Here is a 15555-nt window from a genome sequence, read left to right on the forward strand (position 1 = left end):
CACAGAGAGGATCCAAACAGTTACTGCTCAAGAACTTACACCGTTGACTTCATCTCAAATTTTCAAAGGCAGGTGGATTTGCTCTCCCAGCTTAAATAAGTAAACAGTATACTTGCTGTTGGCAATTAAATTATTCTTTTGTTCCACCTTAATATGATTTCAGAGATTCATTACAGCTCTAAAAATGTTGAACACTGTACACACTGTCGATAAAAGGACGAGAGTACAATTAATTCTAGGGATTTGCCCCTATCGCATGAATTGGTCAGGGTCACATGTGAGCTCCTATAATACACTTTTACAACAGGTTATAGTTTATCATACTTAACTTGCAAGGTCTTTACCAGGTGTTAATTTGTTCCATTTGAAGGAGGCAGTCATTGTGGGAACATGTTATAAGAAATATGGTATGCATCCTTCTTTCTTACAGACTATGGCCATTTGGTTTAGGCTTGGCATCAAAAAATAGCATTTTCTACTATTAGAAAGATTTTAAAGTATTTTCTAAACACTCATCATAAGCTACCTACTACACTTACCTCTTCTCAGGCAATATCAATCATATATTGATATAATAATCACACACCTTCATGTAAAATGTTGCAATATTTTGAGATATTAAAATAGGAAAAGTATCTTGACAGAAGAATACTAGCCTGTAAAAACATGTACTACATATATTTCTGTAGGTAAGCATAAAATAATCTGAACAGCTAATAAGCACCTTCAAGAAGACTAAAACAGTCCTACATACTAAATTTTCAAGGAACACCTTTATTTAAACCCTTCAAAAGTTATATTTGCAAGTTGAATTTCTACTCCATCGATGAGATGAAGTCAGTTAGGCCCCTCTTCCCAGAAACTGTCCAAATTCATCTGTGAACATTACCAGGCTTAGCACCAGCATGACCTAAGTGCAGAAAGACTGAACTTACTGAGAAGAAAAATAAAACCATAGCTTTAATAACATTGATTTCATCCAAAAGCTCAAAGTGCTTCATACAACATTAATTAACTCTCCCAGCAACTCTGTGAGATCACTAAGTATTATTGTAATTTTGCAGATGGCAAAAGAGATCAAAAGTTAAGAGCAGTGTGCCCAGAGCCAAACAGCAGCTGAGGAGCAAAGAACAGGTCTCAATGTGCAAGGCCAGTCTGACCAGGCACTCTCTCTCTTGTTGGGAATTAAACAGATCACACTTGCTTACATGTGTAGTTTCAAATACAAAATTGCAAATACCAGTAGTGTAAGGACCAGGGGGTCTATGAGCACCACTTGCTATATTTTAGAGCAGTTGATAACATGATTATATACAGAGTACAACTGCTTATCACTGGTTATTGATGTGATGGTGTAACATTTGGTTGAGGAGTGGGAGAAGGAAGCTTTTTCAGCTCACATTAAAAATAAAAATGCAAATATTTATGCAAAGAAGACAGCTGTTACTACATGCTACCTGGCAAACCACGTATAAGCTTTAATGCAGTTTTAACACTGTTGACAAATCTGTAACTACAATCTTCCTTCACATTTAAGTGGGCTTCATCTGGCCTATTCCCACATGTAAGAGAAAAAAACAAAACCAAAAAAACATACACACTCAACATGCACATTTAGCTTAAGTGTTAGTGATTTGTTTAGTAGTTTTAAACTACCTTAGAAACCTATCTTTGTAGAATCTCACATGATAAATAATACAGAATCTTTTTGGCAGGACTAGTATTCTGACTTTTTAACAGAGGTTTGTTTTTTTATCACATGCATTAAAACACTTTACACATTCCCATTGATGAGTATGTTTCTTGCTCTAGCTCTCAACTTAGGAACTAAATATTACCTGTAACAAGGTAATACAAGAAGAATGGCTAAAGGCCTTAATCCTGCAAAAACTTTTGTATGGCATTAGTTTCACTGAAGTTAGCTGGACTGACTGAATAGTCCAGCTGACTACTCCTGCAAGGAAAATCAGTGAGGCAATGTAGCGCTCAGCCAAAATCGAGACCAATTGCAACAGGCCTATCCACTGCTTCCATTTGTGAACCAGAATTTACCTATATTTCCCATTCTGGGATACTCAAAAAAACTGACCTTTTTGGAGACAGTTGAATTTTCCCTGCTCTGTAGACAGCACTTACTCTTCCTCCTTGCAATTATACACAAAGGACAAAAGGTAGTGCAAAACTCTGGAAAAAGTGAATGAAGAAAGCAGATGGACTTACACCTTTTTAGGCTGACACATTACAGTCTGAAAATATCCAAAGCCCCTCTGCAAGGAAAAGGCTGGTGGCAAATTTTGAAAATAACTGAACACTGAGATATTGTTACTGTCAGCAGAACAGGCACATCTAAGTGTATTTCACATTGTTGAATTTCTTATTAATGTTGTTACCTAAATAAGAAATACAGCAAATTGTCCAGCACAGCAGGCCCTTCACGCTTACCCTCTGGGCAGTCAGTAAAAGCTCAGTGCTCAGATGAAGGGATTTCCTGAATACAGAGTTAAAATATGCGAGTATGAGCCAAAACAAGCAACCTATATGATATTTTTATATGTCATTAAATCTATGCAAAAAAAAAAAAAAGCCACAGTTCACTCAATTTACTTAAATATTGGCTTAAAATATTAATTCCCATGTAAGTATGCAGATCATCCTAGAAATCTCTTACAGAAGCTGGGCCTCCATGTTTGTGACTAATGTATAAAAATACGGAGTCACTCTTACAGAATCCAGACGAATCACGTCTGTGCTCATGAACTGATTCAGTTTCTGATTTTGTCCGTCTTCCTCAGACGTTTTGAGGCTTTTTTTAGGGTACTTTTAGGAAGTACACAGTGACCAGCCCACTCTGGTGCCATCCTGGCTGGCTCGTCATGCCATTCCTGCTGATGCATCAAAAAAGAGTGTTAACAATTTTGATACAAACACCCAGATACTCATTAACATCTGTGGCTCTCATCTACAATCTAAAGAACAGAAACTGGATGGAAACTAGCAGAGTAACAGCATATAAACATATCCAGAATAAAGAACCTCTAGATCATCTCTCTCTCTGTGCAAGAGCTGTGAACAAGTCTGTTTGCAAACAGCATGTGCAAAACCTACCAGAGTATTTGGGGTTTTTTGTTCTTCATTTCAGGCACTATTCTCCTAATGGACAAAAAAGCTGCAAGTGGAGGAAGCAGGGTCCTAACAGGAAAGAAAGAGGTGTCCAGCAAGCACTATCCGAACAGCCAAACCCAGAAGAGAGGCTGTGGGGTCCACGCATGGGGAGGCAGGGAGGACACAGACATGCCTCTCCCTTACATACCAGTGCAGCAGCAGGAGCCCCAGCCAACCCTTTCCTCCAGAGTGGAGTCTGTCCCCATGGCATCACTGTTCCTGACTGCAGTATTTATTTGACACTAAACTACTGGGGTTTTCCTGATACTAAAATTTCACAGGTCCATGGACTTTGCAACTCATTTGTGGCTCAAAATCAGTGTTAGAAAGTTGTGTGATTCTGTATCAGCTACAAAGGTCAGAGGAACAGAAACATCCTCACAAGAGTTTTATTTTCAAAATTCTTGTTTCCTGCAGGATCCAAACTGCCGCTGGTTGAGGAGCAGCAAGGGACCTGGCTGACATTAACTGCAGCTTCTTTTCCCCAAATCTTCCTTAATTTGCACTTTCCAATTGTCTTTAGTTCTTCTTATTTTCTTTTAGACAATGCCGATTTATGGATGTTAATCCCAAGATACTCCTAATTTAAAAAAAACATACTGCAACGTACAATTATGGTTTACTTATATTTACCACCTATCAAATACTACCTTTGTTCCATTTTTACAGTAAATAGTACTCGAAGAAAGATTCCTGCAGGTAAATGTTCTAACCAAAGATGCTCATCCTGGACATTAAGACTTATAAATTGCATCTGGGGCTACTGACAGCTGTGATTTGGCCGCAGATCTGAGTCATGAAAACCTGACCCTCCAAATATGCTGTGTGAGGCCCCCAAAATGCCCAAGGATATGGCTGCTAGGCTGGGACTTGTATTAACAGATTTTAAGCCTTTTGTCTTTAGATCTGAGGATGGATTCTGCCTTTGTTTACAGTAACACAAATTTGGAATAATGTCACTGAACCTAATTCACAAGCCTAACAGGCCTTTGATTTTTAAAGATGCCTAGGAAAACCTTCTGTCCCTCTGCTGTGTCAGTCATTACATGGAGAACAGCACGGAGCACTTACTACAACTTTCACTTGGAAAAGCCAGACTTTATGTAACACAAGAAAGTAAGAAGAGAAGGTAGGGTAGGTGTCGGTACTGATGGGTGACAAAAGCCTCGGCATCAGACACCTAGCCAACGTGCACTCAAACTGTGAGAGGAAAAAACAGAAGGAAAGAATAGCTTCATTTACCTGAGAGACTACTGAAGATCTGGAGACACGAAAAAAAGACATTTGAGGGAGGCATTTGCTTGGCGCTCTATGAATAAAGTCCCGGGGGGTGGGGACGTAACCTCCGCTGTAAAGCGCGCAGGGCTCTGCCTGAATTGCGACGACTGCGACTTTTATATACATATATATATAAAGGCGGTTTTCCTCCTAATTGCAGCGGAGCCGCAGCCCGACGTCCCCTGCGGTCGCGGCGACACGGGCGGCCCCGGCGCAACCCCGTCCCGTCCCCGCAGCGCCCCAGAGCAAAAGGCGGGCGCTGCCCCGCGCAGGCACCGCTGGGATTCGAACCCAGGATCTCCTGTTTACTAGACAGGCGCTTTAACCAACTAAGCCACGGCGCCGTGCGATAGGTTGAGCTTCCGCGCGGCCCCAATACATCGGCCCAGCACCGGCCCGCAGCGCGGCCAGCCCCGCCGTGCCCCGGTACCGTCGCCACTACCGCCGCCGCCAGCCGGCCCGGCCCCGCTGCAGGCGGAACTGCCCTCGCAGGGCGGCACGATGAGGCAGCGGGCTCGGTCCCGCTGTCGGCTCGGCTCCTGCCGAGGTTCAGACACGCAGCTGCAGCTCAGGGGGGCGAAGGGCGCCTTGTGCTGCCTCTGGGAACAGCCGGGAAAGGAACGGCTGCGGCCACGGCTCTGCGGGAGACTTACTTCTCCGTGCGTCACCGTGAATTGCACGCACACGTTAGCATTTGCATTGGCACAACACATGTTTAAGGCTGAAGGAAAATACGTAAGTGTCTGCATTTAAAAAAAAATATTTAGGGAAGATTGCTTACGGTTAGGCTCCAGTCCTGCCTTATCCCAGAGTCTCGATTGCCCAAGGCTCACGGCAAAAGATACCAAGGGAAGATCGGGCCTCGATTACATGGTGCAATCATCTATAATGAAGCAAAACTTAAACTACAATATGCATATGCACACACTGCTTATGTGCTTTATGATCTGTGCACACACATAACACCAGAGAGCCTGACCAAACACACGCATGTTTGTACAAGTTAAATAACTAGAAGAAGTGATTTGGGTAGTTTTCTACAGAGCTAATTAGAATTCTTCACACACAATGGATGCTGCCACCAGCAGAACGCCTTCCCTCAGGGCCCCAGCCCTTTAGCCTGTTACCTGCGCAGGGCAGCAAAGGAGGATGCACCACACCAAGAAACCAAAGGTGTTACCGGGTAGGAATGAGCCATGAGCAAACATGGAGCCTGGCCCACAACCCAAGGTTATGGGGAGAGGATCGTCTTCATGAATAGACCTGATTACACACCTGCAGTGTAATCAGAATCTGCAAAGCGTAGAGATTGCTTTGGCAATTTAACAGGCATCTAAGGCACATTTACAGCCAAATTATAGATGTTATTCTTCAAGTAACTCCCACAGAAGGGCAGCCACAGTGACTTGGGTCTAAAACAGTCTCACAACTTTCTCATCAGGTAAGAATGGGAACTGAGTGAATTAGTCAAACTACAGGAGTACAAGAGCACTTCAGGGCTGAAGACAAGCTGACTCACTTGGCACCGAAACACTGAACAGGTGATGGTAATGGACAGAAAACAGCAATAAGTGATAAGACTTACTGATTTTATTAAAACCAGAATGTAAGAATTCATTTTTCCTTGTTTTTCTCAATTTGGGAAATAGAAAGAGGATTCATTCAAAAGAAAATTTCCCACCTCGTCACATTACTAATGCAAAATGAACCAAGCCTCTATAGAGCAACTGCTTTTTTTCCTGTTCAATGGAAACCGCTTTGTTTCAGCTTTGATTTTTCCAGCTGAAAAGGGTAAAGAAAGAAACAAAGAACACTTTCAATTCTAATATAGCATTAATTATTCTAGGACTAATCTTTTCTAACATACAGAAATTAGTTCAGTATTACTAACTACATTAAAGCCAAATGAATTCAGCTATAAAACATGCATATTTTATGCAATTTGTTTTTGAAAAAAACATGAGGAGCACAGACACAGCATTTTCTTTTAGCCTCTGTAACAAAACAATAATTTTTAATTAAGGCGTAAAGAGGGGAAAAGAACGCTGGAAAATAATACAATTTATCACATAATACTTATTCAAAGCCATAAATCTGTACAAAACATACTATTCCCTAGAAATATTTTTCATTTAACCTTGATTCAAGTGTAATTGTTGCTACACAATTCACATAATTTAAACAAGGGAAAAAATCTACCTACTTAGATTTCTTTGTATTCCACAGCTTAACTGCATTCCAGGCTGTCACATGCCCAGTTCCACCTATTTCCTCCACTTTAAGTTCCCTTTAGAAAGGAATGTTGAAAAGGTTGAAAACACGATTTTTAGGAATAAGGCTTCCCAACATTTTGAAACAATTAATATTTTATTAATTGACATTCTCACATACACTGAAAAGATACAATCCTCTCAGGGTTGCTCCTAAGAAAGGGTAGAAAAAATACCACTCTCCTCGTTGGAGGAGCCTTTATTACACAGAATTAATTTGTGCTGCATCACGTCAGACATGAACCACAACTTACTCTCAGTGCCTGAAAGCTCCTTTACAAAATTTTTGTAAGGGGTATGGCAACAAGTTAGAAAAAAGTTCATGGTCTTATTGATGGTTTTACTCACAGAACTCTTTCTGATGTTCACTGATAGCAAAGATTCTTTGTTTGCCATAGTAAAGAAGAATGGCTTATCTAAAGAACGGAAGGAAACCTGTCAATAATTTACATATCCACATATTTTCTTTAGTAAATTGAACTCGGAACTAGTGTATTCATTTAAAATTGTTTAAAATTTCCCAAAGGACAAGTAAGTAATTTTATTCTCTAGTACCATGCAGCCTAAGTAAGATTTCTGTTCCGGGGGATTTTATTCTTTGCCTGATATATCACAGCTATTTAATGGATTAGTACAATGTATTTTATTATTCTTCATACAGAATACTACAGTAGAGCAAGGTTAGAGGAAAGTCTTAGCTTTATACGTGTATTACATAAAGATGTACAGATACTCCATTTATACTTAAATGTGTTAACGTCCCAAGACTGCTTAAACATCAGGAGAAACAGAAGGTGGCAATGGCAAATTTTTTCTCACTGGAGAAGACAGACGACAGAATACACACTTGGATATCGTTTCAGAGTCACTATGTTGCAGGCATAAGAAAGTTTTTTCACATTCTTCACACTGGTGTAAATATAACAAAAAATGGCATTTCAGTTAATCATCTGTGACAGATCTGCATTATTTCACTCATGAAGGTACAGGTCTATATACACACATATATCTAGGCCTCATTTTTGAGATGCACTGAGTATGCATAGCTGTTGTAAACTTGACAGAGATAGTGCTGCTCAAAATTCATTCCTGTGCTGAATCGAGTTTTTTTCCTGAATAGAACTGTATTTTATGTGAACTCTCGTTTTATTTTTTTCCAACTAATACAGTATCATACTTTATTTTTTGGGTGGCTTGATGGGTATCCAGTTTTTAGCTGTTCTGTCTTGGTGATTGTCACTAGGTGGATTGGGGCTTTTTTTGTTTACTTCTTTTTTACCTGACCATTATCTTACTAAAGGAGACATGTAGAAAGAAAAATAAAAAAAGAAAGGAAAATTGATACATAACAGTAATTTTAGATGAAATATTAACCCACTGTAGTCAGCAGAAAGAAGTTTTTCTGCTGACTACACACATACTCATGAAGTCTAATCCAATTCTATCAAAGTCAATGTAACTTGATTCCCAATTCACTATTTGGGAAACTATTTACAAAAAATTTGAGACATTTCTCTAATTGTTTGGTATGCTTTAAGTATTGCTAAAATGCACCAATAATCCTTTCCTGTACCAATTTTATCCATATTCTCAAATTTCTGTTAATTGATACTTGTAGGAATGTACACATTTTCACTGCTGGCAAATTTATAAAACTTATTTAAAAGCTTAAAAAGCTGCTCACTGCTTTTGAATACTTGCTATTCAACAAGAAAGTCTGATAAAATATCATAGAAATAAGGAAAAAAGTTAGTTCTTTTTCATGCAGTTTCACTTAATGGTTATTGACAAGGATGAAAATACAAGATCTTGCAAATGCACTACCAAAACCAATTGAGGGACTGTAATAAAAAGCACATTTCAATATCATTAAGCTTGTTAATGTTCTTCTTTGCTAACACCTATTTATAATTCATGTTTTAGAAGTCAGAATACATACAGTCTCAGCTTTAAAAAGACACTCCTCAGAATTCGTATAAGTTGATTTATGTCCAGGAGCACATGAATATTATCTGCCTTGGTTTAGTAATACTCCTATATAAACAGCCAATTACTCTGCAGAAGCACCAGGTACAAAAAACCAAAATAAGTTTATTTTAAAAAGTACACATATGTGGCTGTATTCTAAAAACAAAAATGTACCTGTATATGAAAGCTGGTGTCCTTACCAAAATCATTTTTTAAAAGTACTGTTATTACTACATCCCACTCCCAAAAAAGGATTTGACAATTTTTACAAAGAGAGAACAAACACAATAAATTTGTGTTTTCAGCCTAGAAATTTGACAGCTTTCCTTTAACATTCAAATTTTCTTTCTGAATAAAGTACAAGATGTGGTTAAAAAACAAAGTGATAGAACCTGAGCAATTTTTGAGCCGCTTGCTTTTCTGATTTCTGTCACTGAAGGAATATGATCCATCTTTTCAATATTCCACAATCTCAGAGTAGAATCCTGTGAAAAAGATGCAATTATTTTGATGTGTTTGCATATTACCAAAAGAGTGATTTACATCATTCCCCTAAGGATGAAATCTCATCTCATCAGATGAACCCTCTCAATATGAGAGCTAAACTCTCTCACATTTAAATATCATGTCTTTGGAAACAATCCTTAGCAATCTTAAACTGACTGCACATTTTAAAATAACCAAAAAACCCCATACTTACCAAATTCTTTTAAAGATTTTCTGTAATTACTTGAGGTAAATACTGGTTACAACTTAGCACTTTTACGAGCAACTTGACCATTGTTAAATTTAATCAAAAAAAAAGCTGAAAACAAGGGATGAAATCTTCACATCCATTTATAAGTTAGCTCCTGAAACTACATCAGGAATTAGTGATTACCTTTGAGGCTGAAAGAATCCATTTCTTGTTTTTGCTAATCGCAACATCTGTTACCCAGTCCAAATGACCCTACAGTAAAGCAAAATTAAACTATAACACAAGAAAAAAAACTTTATTATTTTTATTATAATAAAAACAACTATTGGTACCATAAATGCATTTTGAAATGCAGTGAGAAAATTCTTATCTAGACTGCCTCATGTCCAGTCAAGAAAAAAATGTTGCTATGAAGTTCATACTTTCCTACATACACCTGAAAACAGTGGCTGTTACCATCTCTGGTAAGCAGCCCAACAGTTGTAGCACTTAGAAGTATGACAGCTACACAGTTACCATGGGTTTAAGCTCCTTATAAGCATAGGTCTTTTCTGTTTTTTTAAAGAGTTTAATAAAGAATTGTAAAGAGAGAGTTGACTTCTAATAGTCATTACCTAAAAAATCTTGAGGCTGTTTATCATGTTATAATGGAGGGAAGAGCTGTAGGAACAAACAGCGGCTTCGCCCCATTTTGCGGGAAGAAAACCAGTTCTGAAAGCAGGCCAAGTCAAGCAGCTGTATTGGATATCCTTGTTCTGACAACAGCAGCACAGCTGATCTGAGGTTAACAGCATTGATTTGGCATAAGAATAGAAACAGATTAATATCTAAAGTGAATTATTTATTCCAGCTAGGGAGGTTATTCAAACATGAATGCTATTAACAGATAAAACTCCTAAAGTGTCATTTTGATAGACAAATGCCACACCTGAGACATACAATAAAAATATGAACATATATTTTTCCAGTACAGAGTAGTCAAACATCCATACATCAACCATAATTTTTATAGCAGAATGTTTAAAACATGTTTTTAAATTTAGTTATGAGCCCAGAATATAATTATACCAAGGCACAGATACTAAACTGGAATTCTCCATAGTTACAAAGATATTAGTATTTAAACAGATGCCTTCTTTTTTATGGGAAACAGAGTTAGTTACAGTGATTGCTGTGAACTGGGAATTCTGCAGTAGCTGTATTATGTAAAGCACCGATGCTGGTGGAGAATGTGTACTGTTACTGCTCAAAAGGTTTAATCAGTAGAGTTCCAATTCCGGAGGGTAGGTAAGCTTACATTTAAGGTAATGGGTGTGAGGCACAGGCTTATGAGCTCTCCTATATGAAGATGCTGTCTTGAATGTGACAGCAGTTGAAAGCTATTTTTAAGCCCAAGGTTTTGAAGGAAAGTGGTCTTTTCTGAGATCTTCCAGGTAGGCTTGTTCATGAGTGTTTTAACTATGTGTTGAATAGTGTATGCAGTAAGTACAAAAAAAAAAAAATCCATTAAAACTGTATTTACGTAAGATAGGAAAGAGCCAAGGTTGCAGATCTGAACTCTGACATTGCTTGCCTTCTGTGAAATTAATATTTGCAAAATGCATGCACATAACTTTATGAATACTGTTAATCCTTTTCTTTGGCCCATGTGTCTGATCATTAGTTCAAGTCTTGTGGATTGTTTCCACTAAAATAAGAAACAAATGAAGGGTATGGTAATACAATATGATATGTCTGCAAAAAATAAAAGTCATGGTGGCACAAAAAACCCCTAGTGAGAGTTGGATTTTTTTTTTTATTTTATGCAGGTATTACTTACCACCTCAAATTTTGGGTAGTATTACCATGGATATGGAAGAAAAGAGGAGGCCTAGCTCTAAGCAGGAATAGCTAAACACTGAATAGCTACCTCATTTACAGAATTGTCTATCCTAAAAAATACTGTAACATGGTGGACCACATCCCTGTCACTATAAGCAGTAATGTAAACTATGTAACCTAGTGACTGAGCTAAGCTTGACAACCTCAACACCTATATTTACATTTTTTTTAAATGCTTCCTTTTAATGTACCATTTTCTGTGGACATAAGCAAACATGTAAACATACACATGTAGAGGAGCGTGGCATTTCAAAATGAATATATGCACTATCCAGGCTCTTGTTACTTGCTGGAAGAAACATTCTCCTAAAACACAGGTGCAACTCCATTCAATTTAATCCTTAAATGAGCTTGTTCATAAAAAGAGAAATGCAATAGCTTATTAACAACTGACTTGGCAAAGGTATCTTTGTAGCTAATTGTATAAGAATATACTCTTCTAGGAAAATAAATCACAGAAATCCAGGATATATTCCTGCCAGTATCTAAAAAGGATGGGCAAATCTATTTGCCAGATAATGAAATATACTGTTCTTTTAAACCAGCAATACATTTTACACCTTCTCATCAAACCAGTGACCAAGTAAGAGCTCAGTACCTTTAAGCTTAGCTTTTTATAGCCTGCATCTGTATCCCATATAGCTATAGTTTTGTCATATCCGCCAGACACAACAAGGGATGCTGAAATGTAAAAACAGAATACTTTATCTTTGCTTTTTCATACAGAATAATAAAAGAGGCTCCTTCTAACAGCGAGACAGACTTTATAAAAAAATATAAATAATGAGCTATTAGTCATGCCTTAACAAGACAGCAAAGTTCCTTTTAGCTACTCTTGTTAATGTTCTTAATTTTGTAAATATTAATCCATGAACTTAGCAAACACACAACTGAGTGGAAAAAACCACGCATGAAAATTTTGTTGACTTAGAAAATTAAGGAGATACCTAAAATTTACAAGATAGAGAATACTTGCAGAATTTTTAGGTCAACTGTGAATAAAAACAAAAAAGTAGAGTTTAGTGTGGAAAGTATGCTTTCAGATTCCAATATTTACAGGCCTATCTGCAGTTGCATGTCTTCAAGCCACAGGTATAGTTTCCCCCATAGAGCGCTGTTTATTTTTCTGAGTTGCCTAACTCAGAAGGCACTGTTTGGGTATGACTGCAGATTAACCCACTGTCAGGAGTCATCTTTACTGGAGTATTCAGATGTGAAGTGGCAGAAGAAAACAGACAATTAGATCACAATGTACAGAAATTCTTATTAGTCCAGCCCAGTGAAGAGAAGTTGTTTTAGTGCAGTAGCAGTTTGCAGTAACACTAATTTCATGTTGTGGAGGGACCAGGAGTTGTCTAAGAACTAGTGAAAGTAATGCAACTAGGGCAGTAAGAAATAGCTCCCCATTACCTCCACTCAGATATAGGTAAACTGGAGAGTTTGTTTCTTCCTCCTGTTCTCCTCCTATTCATCCAAACATCAAGGAATCATCAAGTTCCAGGTGCCAAAATGTCTTGCTATAACTCATAAATATAATCTACTTTGAACATGGTAGTTTATGTGCTCCATCAGTGTAGCTGAGAACATCCATGAAGTTTTTCAGAAGTACATTACTAGCATATGTTGTTTGGGCTGGGAAGTAACGTTACTTTTGGGGGTACTAACAAAGAGATACACATTTTCCTAACTATGACAAATCAGTACAGTATTTACTGAACATGTTTTTTCAACTAACTAATGTTAGGAGAATATCTGCAAATGCTAAGTTAATCTTCTAACATAGTATTGTGCTTTTACTCCATTATGATCTTTTTATTATACCTTTTGATGGGTATATCAATTAAGCAAGTGTTCCAGTTGCCTGGTTGACAGAACATCAACTTCAATTTACTTATTTACATGGATATAATTTTCTCATAATTTAACATGTTATCTCAGAAATGATGAATTAATTACCTACATGATTACCTATACATAGGTATTGAGATACATCATGCACCAGTATTAAGATAACTCACCATCTTGGCTAAAAAGGCAGGAACTAACAGAACCCTCATGTCCTTCGTTCAGGGAAACAGGTTCATGACACCGAAATTCTTCTGTCTTTATATCCCATATTTTTAAGCTTTTGTCCCAGGATGCTGTGCACAAGTAATGACCATCAGAGGTAAAGCAGCAATCTGAGATAGCATTGCTGTGTCCCCTGAAACACAGATGAAAACCACAGGAAGAGTGAGCTTTTGTAACCATTACAAATCTCTCAAAGAGCCTCCTGCAACATTGAGCACCCTGTCTCCATCCAGTAAAGCATCATAAGCATATCCTGAATCTTAACCATACAAATAGTTCTGTAAAGTCTCTGGAGCTGCTTACAACCTCACACCCAGCACAGGCTTAAATCCCATATTGGATTAGGTCATTTTGCAGGACTGAACCCTAGCTGTTAAGTCATAAGTGACCAGCTATTTTTTTTTGGTGAACGCAGCTTCACAAGAAATTTTTCAGCAGCTACAACACAACCACACTGTACTAAAAGTATATTACAAAAAAAAAGCCACCCGTTTTTCATTAAATAGCACACATCGACCTCTACATGTAAATTTCAACTCAAACATTCAGAGGAAAAAGATTAAACAATCCTAGATTAAAGTCTAATTTTGGAAGCAGTGATACCCATCAGAAAAGAAATCTGGATGTTCCAGAAATGGGTGAGGACTCTAGTGCTTCCTGAAATCTACAGTGGGGAAAGGATTACGAGCATCTCTTACAGGAAACAATGCTAGAGTCACTGCAATTTAAAAGAAACATTACAATGTTCCAGATTGAATTTCCCATCCAAAGTAATTCCTAATCCCTCAAAGAGAATTTTATTACAGTGTTTAAAGGCAGACTCTCCCTCTGATTATTGTTTTAAGAATTCAAAGCTAAATTGGTTGAGTTTATTTAAAGCCATTGATATTTTTAACGGTTGATTTGACATTTTTATTGTTGCATACTTCTTTCTTAAAATGATAACAATATCCTAAATTGACATAATGTTTTTACTGTATTACTGACTTCAGTGAGAGATATAAAAGTTTAGCATGTGAAACCTCAGGAAATCATACTGAGCAAGGCTTCTGGTACTGGGCATGACCTCCAAAAGCATATATGGAAAAATGATCTCTGTACTCAGAGAGTGGCCATAATTAGTTCACTGTGAAAATGAAAGTACATAGTGAGCAGGGGTCCACAGCATCTGTCTTGAATCCAGTCCTGTTTCATACTTCGATTAACAATGTAGATGATGAGATAAGTAGCACAGATATGAAATGAAGCCGAAGAGGGTCTGCAGTTATACAAGGGAGAAGATTAAAATTCAGAATTATCTTCACAAATTGAAGAAATTATCAAGAAAATAAAGGGTTGTAACAGTCTCTATAGGAAACAATGCTGTCATCACTGCAGTTTGCAGGAGGCTTACAGTGTTTAATCGACTATCTAATATGCACACTGCCTGATCAGGTCAATTTTTTCAAGTCTGACATTCTGTAGTAACATAAAATAATCAACTGCACAGATAAGGAGCGGGAACAATGGACTGCATCTGCAAAAAAGGATGCAACAAATACCAACTCCTCTTCACCATCATGCTGTCAAAAAAAAGAGTAAATCTCATCCCAGGATGCATGAACAGAGGCACATCCAGAGAGAAGCATGTAATAATAATTCATTTCTATTTTCTTCCAGTTAGAGGGAATACTGTTTACATTATGGGACCATATAATTCAAAAAAAATGTGGGCCAGTTGGAAGGATCTCAGAGATTAACAACAAGAATGATCAGTAAAATAGGAAATAGTAATTAAATATTAAATTAATAAGGATGGTTTAATCTACTGAAAAGATGACTCATATAATAGAAGTTCTTGGATATATATTAAAACGTAGAAGAAAACAAGCAAATAATCTGATCTCCATGTCTAAAGTCGATCTACACAGAAACACGTGAGCTTACGCCGCAGCCAAAATAGCCCACCTTAGGAAAATCTTTCTAATGATTAACACAGTGAGACAACAGAACAGATTGTTTGGAAGTCTGTGAGGTCTTCACTGGAGCTCATTAGGAGCAGAGTAGATCATCCTGTGGTTGCTCTCAGGACCATGAATTTTATGAAGGGCTAAGGTGATCTGGTTGCAGTGCAAAACCTAATGATCACAAAATATTCTGTAAGAACTCACAATTACCAATTTCCAACATCTAGATATATTTTTCTCCTTTTCCTCTGCATTATTTTTGCTTCACTCCATGATGTTTTTA

General features: G+C 37.6%; 1 protein-coding gene and 1 non-coding gene across 6 annotated transcripts in view; both read right to left on the reverse strand.

Moving 5' to 3' along the window:
* Positions 1-4710: 4710 nt before the first annotated feature.
* TRNAT-AGU (transfer RNA threonine (anticodon AGU)) lies at positions 4711-4784 on the reverse strand. The gene has a single exon. It is a non-coding gene; the product is annotated as a tRNA-Thr (tRNA).
* Positions 4785-6110: 1326 nt separating this feature from the next.
* Positions 6111-15555, reverse strand: part of GPATCH1 (G-patch domain containing 1) — a 35802-nt gene continuing 26357 nt past the window's right edge. Inside the window, exons 20-24 of one of the 5 annotated variants that reach the window (XM_075040068.1) lie at positions 13275-13459; positions 11855-11937; positions 9559-9627; positions 9071-9163; positions 6111-7619 (exon numbers count right to left, since the gene is read on the reverse strand). In XM_075040068.1, coding sequence (XP_074896169.1) covers positions 7482-7619; positions 9071-9163; positions 9559-9627; positions 11855-11937; positions 13275-13459 — 568 coding nt within the window. In that variant the 3' untranslated portion in view covers positions 6111-7481. Of the gene's footprint in view, positions 7620-9069; positions 9164-9558; positions 9628-9989; positions 10154-11854; positions 11938-13274; positions 13460-15555 lie in introns of those variants that run through there. The other 4 variants (XR_012652187.1, XR_012652188.1, XM_075040071.1 and 1 more) reach the window with 4 other exon arrangements.

Source organism: Buteo buteo, chromosome 11, assembly GCF_964188355.1.
Source record: "Buteo buteo chromosome 11, bButBut1.hap1.1, whole genome shotgun sequence".
NCBI lineage: Eukaryota > Metazoa > Chordata > Aves > Accipitriformes > Accipitridae > Buteo > Buteo buteo.